The sequence below is a fragment of the Mobula hypostoma genome, chromosome 29 (assembly GCF_963921235.1).
Source record: "Mobula hypostoma chromosome 29, sMobHyp1.1, whole genome shotgun sequence".
NCBI classification, from domain to species: Eukaryota; Metazoa; Chordata; class Chondrichthyes; order Myliobatiformes; family Myliobatidae; genus Mobula; species Mobula hypostoma.
Window position 1 is genome coordinate 7,184,947 of NC_086125.1, and position 26,111 is coordinate 7,211,057.

Here is a 26,111-nt window from a genome sequence, read left to right on the forward strand (position 1 = left end):
AGGGGATTTGAAAATGGCTGAGAATTTAAAAATTGTTGTTTATCTGGTAGCTTAGTAAGAATAGGGATGGATGAAGAGTATTTGATGAAAGTTCGATGGTGCACTGCAGGGACTTCAAGTTTGAGGAGTGACAGAAGGGAGAAGGCTGTTGGAGTGGTCATGTCAAGGTGACAAAGGTGCGAATGAGGGTCTCGGCAGCTGTTGAGGTGAGACAGGGACTAGTTCAGACAATGTAGTGAGATGGGTATCTCGTAGTGGTACTGGCCATACAGTCAAGTTCAATTCAGTCATTTTTGATATCAAGGTTGCAAACAGTCTGATTCAATCTTGGATCGGACTGGTGGAGCCAGTGACTAAAAAATAGATTTTGTGATGGAGACAGAAAGACTTAGTTTTACTAATTATTTATTTATTTGGTGGAAGATGTTGCTCATCAGATGTTAGAAACAATCAGACAATGTGGAGATTCTGGGAGAGGAAATGATAATTACTTAGAGCTGAGTATTGCCAGTATGCTTGTGGAAACTGATGTCAGCTGTGTAATGGAACATGAATCAGAAATGGGGACTATGAATAGATTAAGGAAATACTTGCTGGGGTGGTATGGTAGCGTAGTGGTTAGCACAATGCTCTACAGTACCAGCGACTCAGGTTCACTTCCCACAGCTGTCTGTAAGGAGTTTGTACCTTCTCCCCATGACTGCCAGGGTTGTCCCTGGGCGCTCCAGTTTCCTTCTGTAGTCCAGAGAATTACCGGTTGGTAGGTTAATTGGTCATTGTTCATTGTCCCGTGTTTAGGCTAGGATTAAATCGGGGGACTGCTAAATGGTGTGGCTCAAAGGGCCGGCAGGGCCTACTCTGTGCAGCATCTCAATAAATAAACGGGTAAGCAAAAATGGCTGGCAAGCTCTATTGACGGATCTGTAAGGCTTGATATACTGGGAATTCTTTTATAGCAGGACTTTGCTTCAGTTTTTGGTGTTTACAGTTAAATCTTTTTTCTGTGTATACTGTGATTGTGGTCAGGAAACTGGCATGGAAAGCCTGACAGTGAATTCAGTGCATACACATTAGTGAGATTTAATGCGCTTTCAACCTTGGCACTTAATGGTAGCATATTAACCAGATCTGAGGGTCAGAGAGTTTCCAAAGCAATTCTGCTGTGTTTTTGCTGATGATTCAGTTGTATTGTGTAATCACTGTTAATATTTTTCCCTTTTTTTCCTGCATGATGCCAGCACATGATATATAAAAATTATCTTTTAAGAACCAGCTGTACTAACTGATGTCTCTGTAGGTTGGGTAGTGAAAGGGAGAACAAATTTCAGCAAAACTTCCCCAATTTTTCTGCTGGGCCGGTGCTACCAGTTTGAGTCGAAAGGTAATTTGTGCATTTATGTGTCTGGAACACTTTGTGATGTTTTAACCATCGATGGCTGTTAGAACTACTCATAACAAAACTGTCCTGTTTCCTTCCCATCAGCTGATCCAGCAGACACCGGTTGTGAGGCACGAGACAACCAGAATGCTGCTTCTGCAGTGGTGGACTTGTTCCGGAAGGACTTTGGCTCTCGGATCTGGTTGACGTACCGCCGTGAATTCCCGCAGCTGGAGGGTTCTATCTGGACCACGGATTGTGGCTGGGGTTGCATGCTGCGCAGCGGGCAGATGCTCCTCGCTCAGGGACTCCTTGTTCATCTTCTGTCTCGAAGTAAGTTTGTTGTCTTTATCTTCTGATGACTATTGAGGAGTGACGATCAGTCACCATTTCCCTACCTTTATTGTTCAGCGTCTGAGAAATGAAAGCCTGCCTATCTACTGCTTTACTGATGAACATCATTCCTTCTACATACATTTCCTTTCCTATAAGTATCAATCTGCAGTTAGACAATACAATAGACAATAGGTGCAGGAGTAGGCCATTCGGCCCCTCAAGCCAGCACCGCCATTCACTGTGATCATGGCTGATCATCCACTATCAGTATCCAGTTCCTGCCTTATCCCCATAACCTTTGATTCCACTATCTTTAAGAGCTCTATCCATCTCTTTCTTGAAAGCATCCAGAGACTTGGCCTCCACAGCCTTCTGGGGCAGAGCATTCCACATATCCACCACTCTCTGGGTGAAAAAGTTTTTCCTCAACTCCGTTCTAAATGGCCTACCCCTAATTCTTAAACTGTGGCCTCTGGTTCTGGACTCACCCATCAGCGGGAACATGTTTCCTGCCTCCAGCGTGTCCAATCCCTTAATAATCTTATATGTTTCAATAAGATCCCCTCTCAGCCTTCTAAATTCCAGAGTATACAAACCCAATAAGTATTCCTGTCTGATGTATTCTTTTGCACGTTCCAAGGTACAAAGTCAAACTCTAGCCCTAGTTGCTTGCCCAGTTGTGATCACCAACTAACAATACAGACCAAACGTTAGAAATAAATCTGACAGGTAATGCACTTGCCCACATTATAGCGTGTGCTTTCACCTCAGTTCTGTCAGCATATCGCAAGATATGAAAGCCAAATAGTGAAGAGTTTGGGAGATCCTGAAGGAATGAACCAAATTAATGATTTGAAATCAATTTGTAAGTAAGCTTCAACTTAACTTTCTACATATGAGGTGAGCTTCAGAATTGAATGCATTTGAATACAGTGGATTCTGGTTAATTGGAACACTTCAGAAGCAGTGCAATTTGGCCCAATTAAACGGCTGCCCCAATTAGCTGAAGTTTCATGGAAATAGTTAAAAGTATAAAAAAGGCAAACTACCATTTAACTGAGTAACAAATGATGTATTTAAATGAAATACTGAACAAATTAGAACACTGTCAGTGCTACTAAAGTACTATAAAACTGTTTTGTAGTACCTAATAGCTATCAATGGAGGAATTTATCAGGTGTATGAGATGTCTAGGGAGGGTAGTATCTCTGGTATGTCCGTTCTGGGCCGTTTACTCACCTTTGGTCCCCACCAGACACTCAACTCTCACTCATCTGTGGCTCCAAGTAGCTGTTTGCATGCAACAGTGGCCACAGCACAGAATACCAATCTGTCAGGCGGGCTAATAATAATAAATACTTTACTGGCCCCGAGTGCAAAATTCTTTTGTTACAGCAGCAACATTTAAAAACACACTTAGCAGTGTGCAGACTTAGCTAATAATGAAGTACAGAATAATAATATACACAATAATTTACCAGTGTGCAATAATGTACAAAATAATAATGCAGACTATTGTACTGTGATGTGTGTTCTCCTGTTGTACAGAGATAAACTTGTGATGTGTATTACATGTGGTAGGAAAGATTTTCTACTAGGCGAGAATAGATGGTGGACCTCATATCCAGGGAAAATGGGGACATGCCTGTCCTAGCATGAAAAGTCAACTCCAGTGGACTAAGTGGATGAGATCAACAGTGAGATCCAACAGCCAAGAAGGCGGTGGAGGGTGAAGGGGCAGAAGTCCTGGTTATCCACTGCAACCACGGAAGACCCCAGCCTGTGACGACTACTCATACTATTGGGTCTGGACTTCTGAGGTTGAGAGAATGGAACTGAACCAGTGCAACGGCTTTTCCACTCTAAATACTTTCTCACCACAGTTTTCACTGTCATCATCAGATAAGACAGTTATCTAAAATGCTTCTGTGTTCTTTTGATTGACTGTAGCTGAACAAAATCAGCACAAATAATGGACTTCCATCATACAATGCTTTTGATAATTGCATCTTCTAAATCAGGGGTTCCCAATCTTTTTTATGCCATGAACCCCTGCTCTAAAATCTTCACTTTTTTTTTTAAACATTCAAAATGATTGTCATTATCTTCAAATTCATCATAGTGTCTAGCTTGTTGAAGTAATGAAATCATTTCACTTTCATTGCTGGCCATTTCTGAGCCTGAATGCCTCCAAGCCTGAATGCTTGAAACCGCAGTGAGCAAAGCAATTCTAAATCTTTACTTTTCACCAACTATCAGTGACAGACATCACTACTTTTTGAACACAAACACACACAACTGACGGTATTTAAAATTGTTTGCTCTAAGCACTGTGTAGTGTCTAACGGCCACACAAGTTCACACGACTGACGCTAGTTAGAAATGGTTCAGCAAGACTCCTGTTCCAATTATGTGGCAGTGTCCCAAATAAATGAAGGGAATCTCGGCTATTTTCTCAATTAGTGTTTGTTCTTTAAGGGTTGTCCCATATAACTGGCTGTCTGATTAACCGATGACCCAATTAACCAGAATGCATTGTATTTGTCTCCTTAATTCATAGAATTTTGCCGTAGAAGATGCCCGTCTAAATCTTTATTTGCTGTTGAAGTTAGCAATAAAAAATTCTACAAATCCTAGTCCAAAAGGTAATGTTGCTCCTGGTCAGTACCAAACCATTCTTGGTGAAAACAACACCATCCTTGGTTGGTGACTCTCCTTCCCACTGTGTAATTGCTTGTGTCTTTTTCTTTCTCATGCCAAGTTACCACTTTGGGTAATAAAAGAGGGTGGGCTGTTGCCATGACTTTTTTTTTCCTGTGTTCTTTCTGTCCTCTCTGCACAGCTCCAGCAAAACTCAATTAAACCTTTCGATGAGGGACATTATGGTCTACCATACTGAACAATGAGTTCACCAATTTTAGAAGCCAGTTATTGTTCCCATTTGAAACTCCTCAAAGCCCTTTATTATTTTCTTTCTTTACAGGTTTTATTTTTGCTTTCTTTCATGTTTGCTGATTGTTCTTTCAATATTTATTTTTCCTGCATTCTCCCAAACCTACCACTTTCCCCTTTGTTTCCTCTCTTTGAATTGTTAACCAACCTATTTCTAATGATTTACCATTCGGGTGAAAAGGTTGGGCTCCATGGATGCTATTTGAACTGATAATTTCTATCATTTTCCACCTTTATGGCTTAAACACTTGCTACATGGGATGAAGTTAGTATTGATAGTGGTGGTTTTAAATGCCCTCCTTTCTTTTAGATTGGACATGGCCTGATGTGTTACTCTCTGTTGAGTCAGAAGCTGAACCCAGATCGCCATCTAAATCCAGCATTACCAACTGGTCAAACTTTGATGTCTTCAGCTCACAGTTGGACAGGAGTAGAAGCCTCTGGCATGCCCGAGGTTCCACGGTCACCCAAGCACGTGCACGAACATTGAGACTGGACAACCCTAACTCTTCCAAAATGGACAAAGAAGAGGGGGAGCACCGCAAAATCATTTCCTGGTTTGGCGATCACCCCAAGGCCCCCTTTGGGGTACATCAGCTTGTAGAATATGGCAAGAGCTCTGGGAAGAAGGCAGGAGACTGGTATGGCCCATCAATTGTAGCACATATAATCAAGTAAGTAAAGCCTTTGCAACTGTAGCGAAGGGAGAGGTGTATTTATGTAGCACATTTCCAATGTTCAGGGTGTCCAAAGTAATGCTAAGGTAATATAGGAAAGATATAAGCGTCCTGGGGAGGTAGCAGAGGAGATTCACCAGGATGTTGCTTTAATTGGAGTATTTCAGCTATAAGGAGTAACTGCATGATCTGGATTTTTTTCCCCTTAGCAGAGGAGGCTGGGAGGTGACCTGATAGAAGTATGCAATGTTATAAGGGGATGGATGGGATAGATGGTAGTAATCTTTTTTTCATGGTGGGCTTCTCTTAAGCAAGAGAGGCTTAGTGTGAGGTGAAGGTATCTGAGGGGGAATTATTTCATACTGACTGGTTGGAATCTGAAATGATTTGACTGAGGAATTAGTGAAGGCAGGTACTGAAAACTTAAAGAAGCATCTTGATAAGTATCTGAGCCAGTGTAGGCTATGGATCAAGTGGATAGATAGACAAGTATGTTGGTTGGTGTGGACATGGTGGGCTGAAGTGGTGATGGTGTTTCTGTGCTGTATGACTCTTACTTTATCTGACCTTATCGTTAATTCAGTTTCAGCATTTTGGGAATTTAGTCCTTAAGCCATCGCAGAATTAGGCCATTCAATCAACAAATTTATTATTCCCCTCTCAAACCCATTCTCATGTTTACTCCTCTTTGGCACCATTATAATAAAGAACCTGTTAACCTCCACTTTAATTATACCTCTTGGCCTCTATATCTGTCCATGACAATAGACTCCATTGATTCAGTACCCTCTGGCTAAAGAAATTCTTCATCTCTGTTTTATATGGATATCCTGGTATTCTGAGGCTGTGCCCTTGGTCTTAAACTCTCCCACTTCCGGAAACCTCTCCTCCATGTCTGCTCTATCCAGGTCTTTCAATATTCGGTAGGATATTTGGCTTGTCCTTCTAAACTCAAGCAAGTACAGGCCCAGAGCCATTAAAAATGTGCCAAGCCTTTCATCCCCGGGATCAGTTACGTAAAGCTCCTCTGGACCCTCTCCAACACCAGCTTGGATATGGGGCCCAAAACTGCTCACATTGCTCCAAATGTGGTCTGACCAATGCCTTAAAAAGCCTCAGCATTACTTCCTTGTTTTTTTTTTAATTCTAGTCCTCTTAAAGTGAATGCTAAGATTGCAGTTACCTTCCTTCCTACTAACTCAACCTGCACTAGGACTCGCAAGTTCGTTCGGACCATAAACCTCTGAATCCTCTTCCCACTTAGAAAATAGTTTGAGCTTTATTGCGTCTATGGAAATACACTTCCTTATGCTGTATTCCTTCTTTGCCCATTCTCCCAGCGTATCTAAGTCATTCTACAAACTCACTGCTTCCTCAGTAGTACCCACCCTGCCACATGTCTTTGTTATATTTGCAAACCTGGCGACAAAGCCGTAAATTCGTCATCTAGATCATTAACGTAAAATGTGAAAAGTAGTGGACATGGTGGACCCAACTCAGATCCATGGGTATCACAGTAGCAGTTAACCAGTAAAGCCCGCCTTCATTCCCACTCTTTGCCTTCTGCCAGTTAGCCAATCAATCTTTCCAACCATCTAGTACCTTTCCTGTATTATTATAAGTTCCTAACTTGTTTAGCAGCCTCATGTGCAGCACCTACATTGTCAAAGACATGAAAATCCAAGTAAACACTGCTCTGTCTATTCTTAGTCAGTGTTACATGTAAATGATGCGCAAGTTGTGGAAAAGAAACATGATGTGAATGTATTGACTTGGTGATTTGATGTTGGAGCAGGGGAAATGGAAGCTAACTCGTCTACTTTCCTGCTTTTCTCCCCCATTACCATTCAATGGAAATTTTCCAGAAGAAGGCATTTTAGAAAATTAAAGTCTGTGTATCAGCTATTGCACTGGCCGCTTTTAAGACCTCTTGAATGAAGTCCATCAGTACCTGAGGACCTGCAGACTTGACGTTCACTGATGAGCAACTTAATCAATGCCACTGCCTAATGATAATTGTCACTTTTCTGATTCAATCCCTCCCTTTCAGTTCCAAATTTATAGCTGTTTGTGGGTTGTTAGTTATTTCCTCTATAATGAAAGCTGATGTTGATGTAAAATCCCCATTAATACATTTGTCATGTCCTTGTTTCCCATTGTAAGTTCCCCAGACTTGCTCTCTATAGGGCTAAGGCTCCTTCAGTTAAATATCTAAAGAAACATATTATCTGTTTCTGTATTTTAATTTTTCCTTCCTGAGTAATCTTGGTCATTTGTTGTTTCTCTATACTCTGTCCAGTCTTCTGATCGGCTGTTTATCTTTCGCACAATCAATGTTTTTTTTCTTTAAGTTTAATGCAATCTTTAACTTTTAGTTAACCATGGATACTGAGGTCTCTTTTTTGGGACAATTTTTCTTGTTGGAATGTTTCCTCTGAAAGATCCTTTCAAATCTATGGCACTGCATCTTGACTGATCCGTTAATTTCCCAATTCACTTCAGCTTGTTTTGATTTCATGTCTTTGTAGATTCCATTCTCTGAGCTTAAAAGGTCAGTCTTGATCCCATCCTTCTCTCCATTGTTCTGAACGTAAAATTAAAAACATACAGTGAGCACCATTATCTGAGGATGTATAGGGTAGGAAAGTGATTTATCTGGGTTGAATTACCTGATTTTTGGCATTTGGCCTAATAATGGAATTAACTCACTCAGCTAGGTGCCCAGGTCTTTTCCTTGAAAGTTCTTCAGTAGTCGCAGCTGGAAATTGTCTCTGGGATGCCTCTCGCTATCAAATATATACCTGAAACACTGGCTTGTAAAGGAGTGACACTTGTCTGAGATGTGGAAAGGCTTTCAGATGGGTCTGAAGAAATACTGAGAAGCGGAATTGGTTTTTAATCATATTTTCTTTATTATTGACTCTCATAATCCTGGTTCTTCATTTCTCTTAGGAGAGCAGTGGAAAAAGCTGAAGACTCTGAATCTCTTGGTATTACTGTCTATGTATCACAGGATTGCACAGGTGAATATCCACTGATTCATTATGGGCTACACGCTGAACACTGCATTCATGAGATCAGAGCTGTGTCGGAGTTTTATCGGAGGGTTACTGCTAGCAGAAGCAAATTCTTCTAATTTTGACCAGATAAGTTTGATCAAGATTTACAAGTTACATATAACATTGCGAGAGTAAATGTAAAATCTGTTGCCATTTCTAGAAGATTAGGTAATCAGATTACACTGATCTGTGCATACAATTCACTAATTGAAAGTATTAGAAGTGGATTGAGCAGTAATTTTCAAAAAGGGAACTCTATAAATATTTGAGGGGATTTTCTTCATTCAGCTGCTTGGACGGACTCCACCTTCACTACACATAGAACTGTGGATTTGTGGCAGTTGTGTTTTGTTCAATGCTTTGAAATGGGTATTTATACCATTCAAGCAAACTCAGGCTGAAAGGGGGAGACACGTTAAAATTTTTGTAAGATCTTTGTCAGCTGTGGGAAAGTATATGGAATTCGGGCTCATCTAAACTCATTCATTTATAATATTGGAGTAAAAAAATGGAAAAGTTGTTTTATTCCTGTCATGTGAACCAAGTTACAAAGGAAAAGCGTTGTTTTGCAAGTTTTCCATATCACTTGATTAATACATTAAGCCAGTAAGACCGCTCCCTTCCAGTACCAAAGACCAAGGTTAAAACCATAGAAACTACAGCACAGAAACAGGCCCTTTGGCCCTTCTTGGCTGTGCCGAACCATTTTCTGCCTAGTCCCACTGACCTGCACACGGACCATATCCCTCCATACACCTCCCATCCATGTATCTGTCCAATTTATTCTTAAATGTTAAAAAAGAACCCGCATTTACCACCTCATCTGGCAGCTCATTCTATACTCCCACCGCTCTCTGTGTGAAGAAGCTCCCCCTAATGTTCCCTTTAAACTTTTCCCCCCTCACCCTTAACCCATGTCCTCTGGTTTTTTCTCCCCTTGCCTCAGTGGAAAAAGCCTGCTTGCATTCACTCTATCTATACCCATCATAATTTTATATACCTCTATCAAATCTCCCCTCATTCTTCTACGCTCCAGGGAATAAAGTCCTAACCTATTCAACCTTTCTCTGTAACTGAGTTTCTCAAGTCCCGGCAACATCCTTGTAAACCTTCTCTGCACTCTTTCAACCTTATTTATATCCTTCCTGTAATTTGGTGACTGGTGTAGTTCACACATTCTCCCTGTGGTCGGTGGGTAAATTGGCCCTGGTGTGTGAGCGGGTGGAAGCTTTGTGGTTGGGGGTGGGAGGAAGTTGGATGATGTCAAAGAAATGTATACAGTATATTGTTCTTTGCAGACTTCCACAAAAACAGAAGAGTGCCCCAAAGAATGAGTGACAGTAAAAAAACATTAGAACCCCAAAGCTCCCCCCCACACTCACAAGCAGCAGCGAAGCAACGATCCTCCCCCTCCACCACTTACCTCATCAAAAACAAAAGCATCAGCGATTGTATGATCAATTGACCATGATCTGTAGTGCAACAAAACCTAATTGTTCACCCTACAATTCGACATACCAAAGGCTCGCTCTCTCTTTCCCTAGTAAATCCCTCCGTGGGGAGAATTTAAATAAAACCTGGATGAATGTGGTAGTGGTGTAAATAGATAGTTGATGGTTTGTGCAGACCCAGTGAGTCACAAGACCTGTTTCCATGCTGTCTGTCAAGTTGCTACTTTGATAACCAGTCATTCATCTTTCTGTCCACAGCTTTATCATAGATCAAAAACCCTTCCCTGAAACAAGCCACTTACCATGATGGTGCTGTTTCCAACCCAAGTGAACTTGATTGATTAAATCCCTTGCAATCAAGCCTGCTGAATTTGAATAATTCTTCCAAACCCTCCCTGCTAATAGCAATTCTATATACAATGTAATTATCAAGAATAAAGAACTTCTCATTTTCATACCAGATTCAAAACTTTAATGCCCAAGGTGGCCCTCGGTCACAGGCTGCTTTAGAAGTGCAGACACATCTTGAATGTAAGAAATAAAATACGGTTTTAACTTGGCAAGCGCTCATAAATAGCGGCAACATATATCATTGAGTAATTCAGTTTTAGTAATTCGGTCATGACTAAATAAACAGTCAGAAGAGTAGGAGAATTCCCCTGTTCTTTTTACAATAGTGGCATTGGATTTTCCCTTTTGCTGGCGGGACATGGTTATTCCATGATTATTCAAAACACCAGTTCTCCATATGGTTGTGTCCTCAGCCCCAACTCTACTCTTTGTACAATCTGGCCAGGTTCTGCTTTAACTCCATCTACAAGTTTGTAGATGATACCACTGAAGTTCTGTAACAAGTCACAGTACAGGAAGGAGACAGAGAGGATAATGACATGGTGTCATAACCATTCCCTCAGTGACAGCAAAACAAGAGAGCTGGTTATTTACTTAAGTTAGGGGATGATGCACATGACCCTGTGTACTCAGTATTGTTGAGGCTGAGAGAGTTTAGAGCTTCAAGTTCCTAGGTGTGAACATCACCAATAGTCTGTCCTGTGTTGCTGTGACAGCCAAGAAAGCTTACCACTGTCTCTGCTTCCTCAGGCAGCTAGGAAATTGGGCATGTCCCTGTCTACCCTTTTCAGTTTTTATTGTTGCACCATAGAAATTTGTTTGGATGCATAATGGCTTAGTATGGGAACTGCTTTGTCCACGACCGTAAGGAACTATAGAGAGTTGTGAACACAGCTCAGCACATCATGGGAACCTGCCTCCCTCTGTGGGCCCCCTCAAAAATTCTCACTGCCTCGGTAAACCAGTCAGCACAATCAGAGACCCAACCTACACTGGACTTTCTCTCTTCTCTCCTCCCCCATTGGGCAGAAGATACAAAACACTGACTGCACATACCTCCAACTTCAAAGACGGCTTTTGTCCCACTGTTAGTGGGACCTTCTGTAGGATGAGATGGACTCAGGATTTCACAGCCTATCTCATTATGATGTTGGACTTTAATGTTTACATGTAGTGCACTTTTACACTTTTCTGCATTGTTATTGCACCTTGCACACTGTATAATGATTTAATCTGTAAATACACTTAGGCTATGTGACAACAATAAACCAATATCAATTAATGGTACTAACTTGGATTGTTGTCTTAGATTAATACAGAAATTTCTGTAGTTGAATTTGAACCAGGAGTATCTGCCTCAGAGGGAAGAGTACCACCCTCGCCTGACTAAATGAAGTGTAAACTGCAGGTAGAACTAAGGCAAAATCAAATTTCTCACATAAGTAAACACCTCTCAGTGGCTTTTGATATCAGTGTTATCATTTCTCTGACATTATGAAATGGAAGTTGTCTGTTCATTAATCAGTCTTGACATCATCACAATTGGTTGAGCATTTTCTGGTTTGGTTCAAAGTACTTTTATTATCAAAGTATGTATACTTTATACAGTATTGAGATTCGTCTCCTTACAGGCAGCCACAAAACAAAGAAACCCAATAGAACCCGTTAGAAACAAAAGACCGTCAAACACTCAGTGTGCAGAGAGAAAAAAATTTGTGCAAACAATAAAAGCAAGCAAACAGCATTCAGAACTGAAGTTCAGAAAGCCAGGCATCACGGCAGCCTATCCAGAGTCCACTAGCTGCAGGCCACAGCCTCAGTCCCGTACAGAGATGAGCAAACCCCACACAAAGCCTATTCAGTAGCTATTTTAAAAGTTATCTCATTAAGTTTTGCAGAGTTCCAAATGAATCCAATCCACGTTTTACAAGATGACTTAGTGTAGATGATCATGGTCTTGCATTGTGTGCAGTTTTTATGCAACTTGTTATTGCATATTTGAAGTTGACAATTATTTCTTTCCCTTCTGGGGCAGTGTACAAAGGAGATGTGATGAATCTCTGTGAGATGCAGATAAAGAGTGGAAGTGTTTCTGATCTGGAATGGAAGTCAGTCATTATCCTGGTGCCTGTTCGACTAGGAGGTGAAAATCTCAACCCTGTGTACATGCATTGTGTGAAGGTAAGCAGAGTGGCAGTAGCTGGATTCTAAACCTTGTGTGCAATTGTGTACTTGCAGTTTTCTCACCAATCAGCTGTGATACTCATTTTGATTTTCAAACACCATGTATTTTGAGGAATACCTCAAAAAGGGTGTATAAGCTTAGCTGAATTTTGATTGATGTCGTAGTTCACAATGAGTAAAGTTGGTCCTTGTCATGTTTTCTGCTCATTAGGTGCTTTATTGGCCAGTTCTTGCAGCTTCCTTGCTGTTACTTATTTATTGACATACAGTGTGGAATAGGGCTTTCTGGCCCTTTGAGTCACACCACCTAGCAACCCCCAACTTCCTCTTTATAAACCCTAGCCTAATCATGGGACAATTTGCAATGTCCAATTTAACCTACCAACCCATAGCACATGGAAGAAACCCACACAGTCACAGACAGAATGTACAAACTCCTTAAAGGCAGAGGTGGGAATTGAAGCCCCGTCTATGGTACCGAGAGCATTGTGCTAATCACTACACTACCATGCCACCTACATAGTCTGGTGCATCGCCCTACCTCATCGTCCTTGTGACATTCGACAGAGGCCTCTTGGTAGTACTAAGCATCTAACTCTTGTAAACACGGGATTCTTCTGATGCTGGAAATCCAGAGTAAGACACACACAATTTTGGAGGAACTTAGCAGGTTAGGCAGCATCTGTAGGGAGGAAGAAAGAGCTATTGTTCCTTGTTCCTTCTAATTCTTGTGCATTTGCAGGAGATCCTGAAGCTTGAATGTTGTATTGGAATCATTGGTGGGAAACCCAAGCACTCACTTTACTTCATTGGGTATCAAGGTAGGTGTTGATGTAAAGTACATCTTATTTGTTGCCCACCTTACTGGAAAAAGTAGATTTTAGTTATTTTGAGATCAGGAACAGGAAGAGAGCTAGAAGTACTAACAAGCATTTGAGACACACGAGATTGTAGATGCCAGAATCCAGCTATCTGGCAGAATTCAGTAGGTTGAGCAACATCCGTGGGAGGAAAGGAATGAGAACACTTTGGATCGAAACTCTGCACCAGTCCCAATCCAGGGTTTCAACTCAAAACATCAACAGTTCCTCTCCTCCCACGGATGCTGCCTGACCTGTTGAGATCCTCCAGATCTCACATTTTGACATGCAGTTGCTGTGAAGGAACATCAGTGCACTTATATTCTTCAAATGAAGACCACTGTAGTCAGGGGAAATAGAAATCTGAGCTTCCTTTGGAATATTCGGTTTTCTGCTGAGAAACTGTCTTCTGGTGAAAGGCTGGATCCACTGATTGCCATTTAAAAGTACTTAAAGTTTTATTTACTTTTGTAATGTACTGAGAGGTTGTGATGTGACTTGTTTATTTTAATTTTTAAATTTAGAAAGCTTTAATTGAACTGTTATCAGAATGCCTGTGTTCTCTGATAAATTGAACTCTTGGCCTCTCAGTCTACCTTGTTATGGTCTTGCACCTTATCATTTACCTGTTCTGCTCTTTCTCAGGAGCTTTTACACTTTATTCTGCGTTGTTATTGTTTTACCCTATTCTAGCTCTGCTCTGTTTAATGATTTAATATCAAACAATATGTAAGGCAAACTTTTTACTGTATCTTGGTACATGTAACAATGATAAACCAATACAATACACTCTTTGATTGGGCTGATTAGTTTCATGATCATACCATCTGTATATATTCCTTGGTTATTTCTAATTCCAACAAGATTTTCTTCTTGGTGAATTATTCACTGCATGGAACAAATTTCTATCTCTGGGCTTGCTAAAGTCCTTAAAGAATTTGTCAGGTCTGAATGAAACACACATTTGCATTGCTAGGTTAGTTGGTTTAGGTTGAAATGCATTATAGAGAGATTTCCTAAAATCTTCCTTCTATTGATCATAAGGTTGTTGATTAGTGCTTGTCCCAGAACTCAGTACGTCAGGGAAGCTGGTCCGAGGAGCAGTTGAGCCTGTTTGTTCGTTCGTGTGAATTATATAATACATGTTTGTTACTGAGTTGGGTGAACCGTTATTGCTACATCAGATTTATATACAGATTTATTGAGATACGGTGCAGAATAGGCCCTTTCGGCTCTTTGAGCCATGCCGCCCAGCAATCCCTCGATTGAACCGTAGCCTAATCATGGGACAAATTATTGTGACCAGTTAACCTACCAACCGGTATATTTTTGGACTGTGAGAGGAAACTGGAGCACCCAGAGGAAACCTCTGTGGTCACGGGGAGAACGTACAAACTCCTTACAGGCAGCATCGGGAATTGAACCCATAAGTGTTTCTGTTTCAATGAGAATCACTTCTTATTCTTCAAAACTCTAGAATCTATTTGCCCAGCCTTAGTAAGATAAATTCCAGTACCCCACCCTCTCCTAATCACTCCATGAATCGATCTAGTGTTTTTTTTTGTTGTTTTTACTTCCTTTAATCAGAATTGTGTTCTACCTGACAGAGAGAGCCTAGTCCTGTGTACAATTTTCCAAGCCTAGGCTCACCAGGACTCTATTTAATTGCTGCAAAATATATTTATCTTGTACTGAAATTCTCTTGCAGTAATGGTCAAAGTCTCATTTGGCTTTCTAATTGTTTGATGTACCTGAATGGTTTTAATGTACTTTTTAATCCTCCATTTTAAAAAAATAATGTTGTTTCTTTTTTACCAGTTAAGTGGATGACTTAACATTTCTCCGTTATAGTCTATTTGTCATGTCCTTGTCTAGTTAGTTAGCTTTTATACATGTATCCCCTTGTAAACTCTCTGCATTCTCCTTGCAACTTGCACTGCTGTTCAGCTATTATTAACAAGTTAGGATATGTTGTACTTTGTCTCATAATCTAGATAATTGCTCTGGACTGCAAACAGTTTATCCTCAGCACCATTGCTTCAATAGGTACTCTGACTCAATAATAGCCTATGCATTCCTATTTTGAGTCTTATCCATATTCTGAGTTCTAATCATTAATGCATGCCTGTATGTTCACAATCTCAAGCTTCACATTTCTTATAAATTCCCATATTGAAGATTCTTAAAGTTCACTGCACCACTTCAACCGATTGCCCCATTGATTCGGTTGATGACACCTCAGGCGTACTTTTCCTTTCATTAATCCATGTCGACTGCCTAATCCAGCTATTATTTTCTATGCCACTTTCTTAACATTATATTCTAGCAGCATGCACAGAATGCTGCAGGAACTCAGCAAGTCAGGCAGCATCTATGGAAAAGAGTGAACAGTCGATGTTTTGGGCTGGGACGCTTCATCACGACTGAGAAAGAAGGGGCAAGATCCCAGAGTAAAAAGTTGGAGAGCGGAAAGTATATTCTATTTTTACAGTGGCATGCAAAAGTTTGGGCACCCCTGGTCAAAATTTCTGTTACTGTGAATAGCCAAGCGAGTAAAAGATGAAAACAACAGGAATTCTGCAGATGCTGAAAATTCAAGCAACACACATCAAAGTTGCTGGTGAACGCAGCAGGCCAAGCAGCATCTGTAGGAAGAGGTGCAGTCGACGTTTCGGGCCGAGACCCTTCGTCAGGAGTAACCCAAAAAGTTCTATTCAAAAGGTTCAAAGGAACATCTAAACAAGCCTGATGCATTTTGGAGCAAGTCCTGTGGACTGATGAATTTCAAATAGAACTTTTTGGCAGCAATGAGCAAAGGTATGTTTGGAGAAAAAAGGATGCAGAACTTCATGAAAAGAACCCCTCTCCAACTGTTAAGCATGGGGGTGGATCAATCATGCTTTGGGCTTGTGTTGCAGCCAGTGGCACGGGGAACATTTACTGGTAGAGGGAAGAATGAATTTAATTAAATACCAGCAAATTCTGGAAGCAAACATCACACCATCTGTAAAAAAAAAGCCGAAGATGAAGATGAAAAAGAGAATGGCTTCTACAACAGGATAATAATCCTAAACACACCTCAAAATCCATAATGGACTACCTCAAGGGGCGCAAGCTGAAGGTTTTGCCATGGCCCTCCCTCACAGTCCCCCGACCTAAACATCATCGAGAATCTGTGGATAGACCTCAGAAGAGCAGTGCATACAAGATGGCCCAAGAATCTCACAGAACTAGAAGCCTTTTGCAAGGAAGAATGGGCGAAAATCCCCCAAACAAGAATTGAAAGACTCTTAGTTGGCTACAAAAGGCGTTTACAAGCTGTGATACTTGCCAAAGAGGGTGTTACTAAGTACTGCCATGCAGGGTGCCCAAACTTTTGCTTCAAGCCCTTTTACTTTTTTGTTATTTTGAAACTGTAAAAGATGGAAATAGAAGTTTTCTTGCTTAAAATATTAAAGAAATGAGTCATCTTTAACTTTATGCCTTTTGGAAATCAGTTCATCTTTTACTCACTTAGCTATTCACAGTAATAGAAATTTTGACTAGGAGTGTCCAAACTTTTGCATGCCACTGTACCTACTACTGATGTGACAACCTTTAGAATCTATTTTTTGAATATTCATCCATAGGACCACGATACTGCAGATACTCCAGAAGTCAAAGTCCAATTTATTATCATATACTACCTTAAGATTCATTTCCTTTAGACATCTCCAGAAAAAACAAATAATTTATGAAAAAACTTGTACATAAACAGTGACAAACAATTATTGTGCAAAAGAAGACAAATTATCCAAATAAAAAAATAATGAGAACATGAGTTATCGAGTCCCTGGTAAACGGCCAATTTTGTTAATTGTAAAAGCCTACTTTGCCTGTGAATACCGAATTCTGTCAATTGTCCCCAAAGCTATATTAGCGGAGATTTCTAGCAACTTGAGTGGAAGCTTGAATTATAGTAAAGCAGTGTATGTACACATTACTTTGCAGATGATTACCTGCTGTATTTGGACCCTCACTACTGCCAGCCAGTTGTGGATGTAACTAAATACAATTTCCTGCTGGAGGTAAGTCGCACTTGGCTGTTGCTACAGAGCAGGCCTGTATTCAGTCACACAAGCAGTTGCTAAGTTAGAGAGGACACAGAGAGTCAGTATAGAGATAATTGTTTTAACATCAGAAGTTTTTTTTTAACATTTCTGGCCTACTAGTGAAAATACTGTATTGCTTTTGTGTGTGTGTGTTAATGTTTACAGATGCAATAACTGATTCATTGGAGAGGAATTGGAAATCTAATTAATACAGAGGAATTGAAAGTAGTGCTTCCTGTTGGACATAGCAAAGTTTGTTTTGTATTTGTTTTTGGGTAGGTCTGTCAGAGTAGTGAGCTGACTGTGCCATTTAATGATTTCTGCATGGTCTGCTATTTAAGAACAGTTACATTCCTCAAAGCTGCCAAGGTGCTGCTTTGTGATGAGCTTTCAGTACAGAGGATTTATCACTGGCATCACTATAAGTAGGGGACACCTTACAAGGGTCACTCCTGGATGTGTCTGTGAGGACAAATCAGATTAAAGACACTTTCTGGGATTGGATGATTTACTGAATCTGGTGAGGAAGGAGGAGAGGCCAGCTATTGTCAAAATAGCTAAGAACAAGGCAAGAAATGCAAAGGTGGACTGGAGATTTTTCTGGAATATTCACTCCTTTCCTCTACTATTCCCACTTGATTCTAAAGAACACCCAACTGTATTGATGTGTCTGTTACAATCCTTCGTGTCCTCCTGGACTTTCCTGCTTCAGATTCAAGAGCTCAGTCATGATATAGTTCAGGGCACACTGAGCAAGATTATGAACGTATTGGCTTCAAATTAGTTTTAGGTAGCATTAAAGCCACTTTTTTTTTTCTTGTTAGCCACTTTTTTTTCCCAGCCTCAGAATAGAGTATGAATAGTATGAAAATGAGGAATTTCTTTAGCCAGAGAGTGGCGAATCCGTGGAATTTATTGCCCCAGGTGGCTGTGGAGGCCAAGTTGCTGGGTATATTTAAGACAGAGATTGATAGAATCTTGACTGGTCAGAGCATGAAGAGATACAGGGAAAATACCGGAGATTACCGCTGAGAGGGAAAATGGATTCACCATTAATGAAATGGAGCAGATTCGAGGGGCCAAATGGCCTAATTCTGTTCCTATATCTTATGGTCTTATGCCTATAGTACATTGCCAAACTGCCTATTGTTTATATAAGCTAATATCAACAAACTACTTAAACAGCTGAGCCGAGCTAATTATTTTTCTCCAAGGCCCCTCCCCTGTCCCAACCTAACTCCCTCACACTCAGATTAGGATGGGGAGCATGTCAGAGGGGAATCTTGCTGGTGCCCGAGCAGCATGGATTGATGGAGGTCTGGATTTGTGTTTTGTGATCTTGGAGTATAAAGGAGAATGAAGCATTTAACATGGGGAACTGTGCATGAATGGTTCTTTTTGTTTCACAGTCATTTCACTGCATCTCTCCAAGGAAGCTGTCTTTCAGTAAGATGGATCCCAGCTGTACTATAGGTTTTTATGCAAAAACTAAGGAGGATTTTGAAAACTTGTGTGAAAATGTCACAAAGGTAAGTAAATGTGCAGTGTTTTTGTTTTAATTGATTACTGAAGCTGAGTCTAAGAAGATAATAAAACAACGCACACAAAATGCTTGAGGAACTCAGCAGGTCAGGCAGCATCCATGGAAAAGAGTAAACAGTCAATTTTTCAGGTTGAGACCCTTTTTCAGTCCTGGAGAAGGTTCTCGGCTCAATGTTGACTGATTATTCTTTTCCATAAGTGCATCAGGTCGAAGGTACAGGAGCCTCAGGACTTGCACCATCAGGTTCAAGAACAGTTACTACTCCTCAACCATCAGGCTCTTGAACAAAAGGGGATAACTCCACTCATGTAAGGACACTTCTATCTTGTTAATTCATGCTCGTTATTTATTTGTTATCTGTATTTGCATTCTGTAGATTTGCTAAGTATGGCTGCAGAAAAAGAATCTCAGAGTTGTGTATGGTGACATTAATGTACTCTGATAATAGATTTTACTTTGAACTTTGATGCCTGACCTACTGAGTTCCTTCAGTATTTTGTGTGTATTACTTTGGATTCCCAGCATCTGCAGACCTTCTTATATCTAAGGAAGTATAACAGGTCAAAGGGACTTGGGAGTCCTCCTGCTAGATGCCCTATAGGTTAACTTTCAGGTTGAGTTGGTGGTACGGAAGGTAAATGCAAAGTTAACATTAACTTTTAGAGGACTAAAATATAAAAAGCAAGGATGTAATGCTGAAAGGCATTAGTCAGACCACGCTTGGAGTATTGTGAGCAGTTTTTGGGTCCTGTAGCTGAGAAAGGATGTGCTGGCATTGGAGAGGGTCCACAGGAGGTTCATGAGAATAATCCCAGGAATGAAAGGGTTAATGTATGAGGAGCATTTGATGGCTCTGTGCCTTGTTGAGAGTTTAGAAGGATGGGGGGGGGGGGCGCGGTGTGGGAATGTCATTGAAGCCTATTGAACTCTGAAAGGCCTGATAGACTGGTTATAGATATTATGTTCCAATAGTAGGGGAGTCTAGCACCAAAGGGCACAGTCTGTGAACATGAGGACATCTATTTAGGAGAAATTTCTTTAGCCATAGGGTGGTGAAACTGTGGAATTCATTGCCACAAAAGGCTGCGGAGGTCATCATTGGGTATATTTAAACTAGTTCGATAGGTTCTTGATTACTAAAGGCATTAAAGGTTATGGAGAGAAGGCAAAAGAATACGGTTGAGAAGAAGAATGAATTGGCTTTGATTGAATGGTGGAGCAGACTCGATGGGCCGAATGGCCTAGTTCTGCTCCTGTGTTTTATGGTCTAGAATAAACTAGTTGCTGTTCTTCTGTTCTCGCTTGATTGCTATTTGCTTGAGGTGTGTTCAGTCTTTTAAATCAGTATTGGTTAAGTCTGTTGTCACGCCATTGTTGGTGTTAATCCACAGAATATTTGCCTTCTGGAAAGCAGGATGTGGAACTTCATAAAGTTCTCTGCATGGATATTAGTAATTCAGTGTTGTTGGTCGGGGGAAGTTTTAACAGACAGCAGTAGGTGGTGGTGTTGGAGGAGTTACATTGGACTGAAATAGAAAGCTGAGTGGGAGCATTGGACATTTTGTATTGGAACCACATCTTTTAGGTTAGTGAATCAGTGTAGATTCAGAATTCAAATTTGTAAACAATATGAAACTTGGAGGAGTGGAGCCAAATGAGATGACTCTGAAGCTAATGTTGGAATTAAACTACAAGTTTGGAGAATTATGCTTGATGAAATTAAAATTTTGATCTGCGTTGTAGTAAAGTTAAATAACTATCCATGTACATCATAACTAAAGTGACCCATAAGTCTCAATAAGTGCAACATGGTGGATTTTCTAGTGTTGCATGAATGTTGTTAGTCTAGTGACAGTAGGTCTACTTGTGATTCATCATTGAAAGTGGGCATGCAGGTACAGCAGCCGGTGAAAAAGGCGAATGGTATGCTGGCATTCATAGCAAGAAGATTCGAGTACAGGAGCAGGGAGGTACTACTGCAGTTGTACAAGGCCTTGGTGAGACCACACCTTGAGTATTGTGTGCAGTTTTGATTCCCTAATCTGAGGAAAGACATTCTTGCCATAGAGGGGGTACAAAGAAAGATCACTAGATTGATTCCTGGGATGGCAGAACTTTCATATGATGAAAGACTGGATCGGCTAGGCTTATACTCGTTGGAATTTAGAAGATTGAGGGGGGATCTTATTGAAACGTATAAAATTCTAAAGGAATTGGACAGGCTAGATGCAGGAAGATTGTTCCCGATGTTGGGGAAGTCCAGAACGAAGGGTCACAGTTTGAGGATAAAGGGGAATCCTTTTAGGACCGAGATGAGGAAAAACTTCTTCACAGAGAGAGTGGTGAATCTGTGGAATTCTCTGCCACAGGAAACAGTTGAGGCCAGTTCATTGGCTATATTTAAGAGGGAGTTAGATATGGCCCTTGTGGCTAAAGGGATCAGGGGGTATGGAGAGAAGGCAGGTACAGGGTTCTGAGTTGGATGATCAGCCATGATCATACTGAATGGCGGTGCAGGCTCGAAGGGCCAAATGGCCTACTCCTGCGCCTATTTTCTATGTTTCTATGAGTGGCTTCAATTGTAAATGTATTTGGTTTCTGAAATCAGTGATCAGTTTACAAGACCACTTTGGTTGGAGACTCAAGTTCAAGTTTAATTATCATTCCACATGCACATGAAACAGCATTTCCCTGGGACCAAGGTGCAGAACAGTTTCATAAGTCACACATAGCACATATAATTAAGATAGCTCAGACGGTCACTAATAATAATATTTGCCCAAGAAAAGTGTCATTCACTGAGAAATGGAGATAGACTGTGGAAACAGTTCAAAGTTCTTGTATCTGGGATTTGATGTACATTAGAGGAAATTGGAGAGGGAAATTCGCCTTCAGTAATAGACACTTTGAGACCTATCAGCTACCCGATTGGCTTTGATGGTATATGATTCACGGAGATGTGTACAACCAGGAACAGAACAACAGTGAAATGATTTTGTTTTTCTTTATCTTTAGGTTTTAGGCTCCTCGCCTTTGAAAGAGAAGTACCCTATTTTCACCTTTGCAGAAGGCTGTGCTCAGGATTACGGTCTGGATGAACGCTGCATTTGCAAACCGGATACAACTGTGCGAATCTCCAAGTCTGAAAGAGCAGGGAAGCCGAAGCAGAGCAGCACTGAAGAATTTGTTTTTCTCTAGTGAACAACGGACTGGCAATTAATTATCTGTGCCTGCTACTGTATGTTTCAACAGGGAACAAACTAGGGGTCCTCTTGGAATGTTCTGATATTTATACCTGGTGTCTTTCCATAATGAGATGGAATCATGGCAATCATTATCCTTTCTGTGTAGCTTTCACTATGAGACTGATAAAACTCTCCCTGAGAATGATCAGCTTGTTTTTCCCTTCCCTTCATAATGTGGCTGAAATTGTGCGTGTCATTTATTGGTCTGTGTGATGCAGACTTTTCAAGGCATTGACAATTTCAGGCTGGGGTTGATATTGAAACCAGTTATGTAATGTATTGATGCAGATGTCGCTGAGGTGCTGACTTCTATTCTCAGAGCTCACTGAATGGTCCCTCACCTTTGATCAACCCTTTACACAGTGTGAACTGGATAATAGGGAGTAGTTCATAGGGAGGCAGGTGGGGAATGGTTGCCAAGTCTGATGCTTTAATTGTGACGCATTCTGCTAGAATTCCAGTTAAAGGTTGGGAACCCTGCCTGCCATCACTTCCTTGGGTCCAGATTACCGAAGACTGATTGTCTGGACCCATTGTTCCTCTGGCAGATTGCAGATAGAGATTCCTTTGCTGAATTCTGCAGCTTTTCCTCAACTCTTCTCCCTGAGAGGTACAGCACTTCCATTTATGGAGCTACCTCTTTGAATTCACTTACTGTGGCTCAAACTGTGCACAGGAGGGAGTCAAGAATCAACACTCGCTTTACCTGTGTGAGTGTCGACACGTACCATGTCACTACAGATCATAGACTGTCACACTGTGGCACTCCTTTGCCCCACAACACTGCTTCAACATTAAACTGGCAGTGTTGTGACCTGCATGGTTTAGGTAAATGGCAAATCAGATTTTTATTTAGGGAAAAGGAAAGGCAAATATTTCTCTTTAAGAATAGGTATCATTTATCTATTTTGACTGGACGATTAATTTACAAACTAGTGCGATAAGAGCCCTACTGTGAACAAAGAGAAGAACATTTAATGGACTTTTAAAAACCAGGATTTGCTTCTTGCCAGATCCACACAGACAGCTGTTTGCATTGCAGTGACATTTTGTAAATTCTAGTGCTTTATCCTTTATTGGAAGTATTTTACTTTTGAGAGGTACTAGGATTGGGATGCCTTTCACCTTGGGTTTGGGTTCACCATTTTCTTGGTGACAAGTCTTCTTGAGGGATATATTTTTTTGCTGGGGCCTAGTTTGAAACTGGGCTCAAGCAGATAAAACTGGCCCAGATTCAGCAATAACTGACAGTAGAATCTAACTTGGGTCACAGGGTGTTGGTATGGACAATCCAGAAGATAAGTATCGTAAAGGTGCTCTTCCCTTTTTTCCTTTAGTCAAGACTGTCATTGCAAAGCTCCTTCTGCTCTGTTCCTATTCATGTGGCACTTAAACAGCCCTGGAGCTTGCGAATTTTACACCTGCTCCAAAGGTGGTTCTGCTCCCCAAGTAACCCATTGTATAACCTGTACTTTCAATCATGTTACTGCTGGCTGTCAACACTAATCACAGATCTTGAAACATAATTGCTGATCCTAATGACTCACAAAGTGTTGTCTATAATTATTAATTGAGCTAACAAGTAAGAGCAGTCTAATTACATAACTATTTTGTTTGTATTATTTATTCTGTCTGTTCCAGTTTCTATTTTTGATATAGTTTTTATTTCTGGACTGAGCCTTTGATCTGAAGCACAGCTATGTGCATTTCCCTGTGGCTCCCTCCCTCCTCACCACCATGTCCTTCACTCACAACCCCCCCACCCCCAGAGTTAAAATATCCGTAGCGTTTAGGAAAGCGTCCTGAAGATCACTTTACCAGGACTGGGGTGCAAGCAGGTGAAACTCAATTCCTGATTCCTGCATTGGAGACATTGGCTGGTATTAGGACGTTCAGACTCTTGTTTTGACTGCAGTGTACTCTTCCCACTGCCACACCTTTACAGCCAGGCTTTATAAATGGTCATTAGTCGAAGAGGGCTTATAGTAATACCACTGTTTACTTTTGTGAGTTCAGTTCATAAAATTAGCTAATTGCTACATTGCAATCTCTTTCTTACTGCTAAACTCAGGACCAAATTATTAGTGGGACAGTGGGCCACCATGATGGTGAGCCGTTGCATCATGTTAACAAATAATCATTTTAAGGATAGGGGAAGTAACTGCACAGTATTTTTAATACGTATGGTACTTTTTGTGGAACCATTTTGCCTAGAAACTTAACTTGAAACAACAAGAAGATTGTGTGTAGATTAGAGGAGGGAGGGTGGAATACGAGTCAATGTTCCCACAGCCTTTCTGTGATCCTGTTTTCACCTTTCAGTGTGGTGGAGCCTTGAGCATTCACGGCTAGGATCACCGTGGTTCACCCGACAGGTTTTCTGCACTTCAGGGAGTGTACAACGTTAATCAAATTTGCAGAACTGTTGAGAGCACTAAAGGTTCTTAATTAACACTGTTTAAACAAGTGGCCATCTCTCTTGCTAACAAACTCAATGACAGATACATTGACCATCTTGTCAATGAGTGACTATTATAATGCGGTGATTACATTACCTACATAGAGATTTTGTTTCACTGTTGCTGCATAGCTAGCTGTGGAATGTGCAGATGCTCCACACAGTGATTGAGTATATAAGGCATGAATAGGTTGCAGCGGATTACTCCATGGTAGTAATATGGAGCATTTCTACTCTAGTAACAAACTAGATATAAAATATTTCTACATCTTGATCAGGCTGATTACATCTAAGAGATTAACTTTGACATATCTATCCTGTTAGTGAATTGTTTGTTAGCTACACTTTCTGCCTCCCACAACCTTTCGAACTCTTGTGTTTCTAGTTATTCAAGCAGCTCCTAATAACCCCTATTACTGTTCAGAGAAAAGCAGGAGGATTCTGCCATCTTGGCCAATATTCCTCCCTCAACCAGAGAGGATTAAATATCACATTGTTGCTTATGTACACCACCCTCATACAGTCATTACTCAGTGGAATTCATTGAATGAGAAATGCTTAGCTTAGTGACTGATGCCACTGGATAAATGCAGATTATGTTCCCTAAATATGCACTTGAAATGTTGATTTGAACGTCTCAGATCAGGACTGTGCTCCAGTATTGGTTTCTCCAGATTAATATGAATGCTTTATCAACAAGTATTTTTGGGCTGAGTGTAGGCATATCCAGAGCTATTTTTCCATTGAGTGTAATCTAATTCTGATAAGTGACGCTGCCTCCCACCTGTCTGACGGCCGTAACCATTGGCTGGGAGGGTTAGTTAACTTGAAGCCTCATCTCTTGTAAATGAGCAGTAGAAGAAGCAGGACAAGGGCTGCAAGGCGGTATTCTCGTATTGTTTCTTCGGTCCTACCTAAACTGTGTTGGAAGTTCTTCCCATGACTCCTCCCCCTCCCTCTCCAGCATTTGTTGTTTAATCTTCTTGCCATCCTCTCTCCTTTCTCCAAACCTCCACCTTGAGGACTGACTCCTTGTACCCTTTGAAATCCTTTCCTTCAGCTCTCTCAATGGATGGAGTGAATTGTAATTGGTGAATGCTGTCAGATTGTTTAACTGTGGAGGATATTGGGAGCTGTTTTGAGTAGCAGCACTAATTTGGAGCCAACTTTTCACCCCCTTCTCTCTTCTCCCCCACCCCGTCCACACAGAAACTCCCCTGTATGTTTAAAGCAACCCAGTAGAGACCAACCCAAATAATAAACAACTACTTCCCGAACTCTATTGAGTCATTTTGTTTAATCCCTCCTTTCACTCTGTGATTGAGTCATAGTATGATCAGATATCTAAGACTGGCTGTGCCTCATTCTAGTTACCCACTTTTACATTTTACTTAAATATAATGCTGCTAGATTTTGGAAAGATCATGTGCATAATTTCTTGCTCTATTTATAACCATGCCTGAATTTGAAATGATGAATATTACTGTGAGATTGGATGGAAGTTACAATCCATCTGCTTGAACCCT

The 26,111-nt window shown here is 40.8% G+C and overlaps 1 protein-coding gene across 8 annotated transcripts in view; it reads left to right on the forward strand.

The window, feature by feature from the left end:
• The window catches only part of LOC134339427 (cysteine protease atg4da-like), a 41,704-nt gene extending 15,854 nt beyond the window's left edge, over nt 1–25,850 (forward strand). For all 8 annotated transcript variants that reach the window (XM_063035917.1, XM_063035920.1, XM_063035919.1 and 5 more), the window contains 9 exons: nt 1,298–1,381; nt 1,484–1,711; nt 4,977–5,340; nt 8,296–8,366; nt 12,240–12,385; nt 13,131–13,209; nt 17,239–17,315; nt 18,749–18,868; nt 21,898–25,850. In XM_063035917.1, coding sequence (XP_062891987.1) covers nt 1,298–1,381; nt 1,484–1,711; nt 4,977–5,340; nt 8,296–8,366; nt 12,240–12,385; nt 13,131–13,209; nt 17,239–17,315; nt 18,749–18,868; nt 21,898–22,080 — 1,352 coding nt within the window. In that variant the 3' untranslated portion in view covers nt 22,081–25,850. The remainder of the gene's footprint in view (nt 1–1,297; nt 1,382–1,483; nt 1,712–4,976; nt 5,341–8,295; nt 8,367–12,239; nt 12,386–13,130; nt 13,210–17,238; nt 17,316–18,748; nt 18,869–21,897) is intronic.
• The last annotated feature ends 261 nt before the right edge of the window (nt 25,851–26,111 follow it).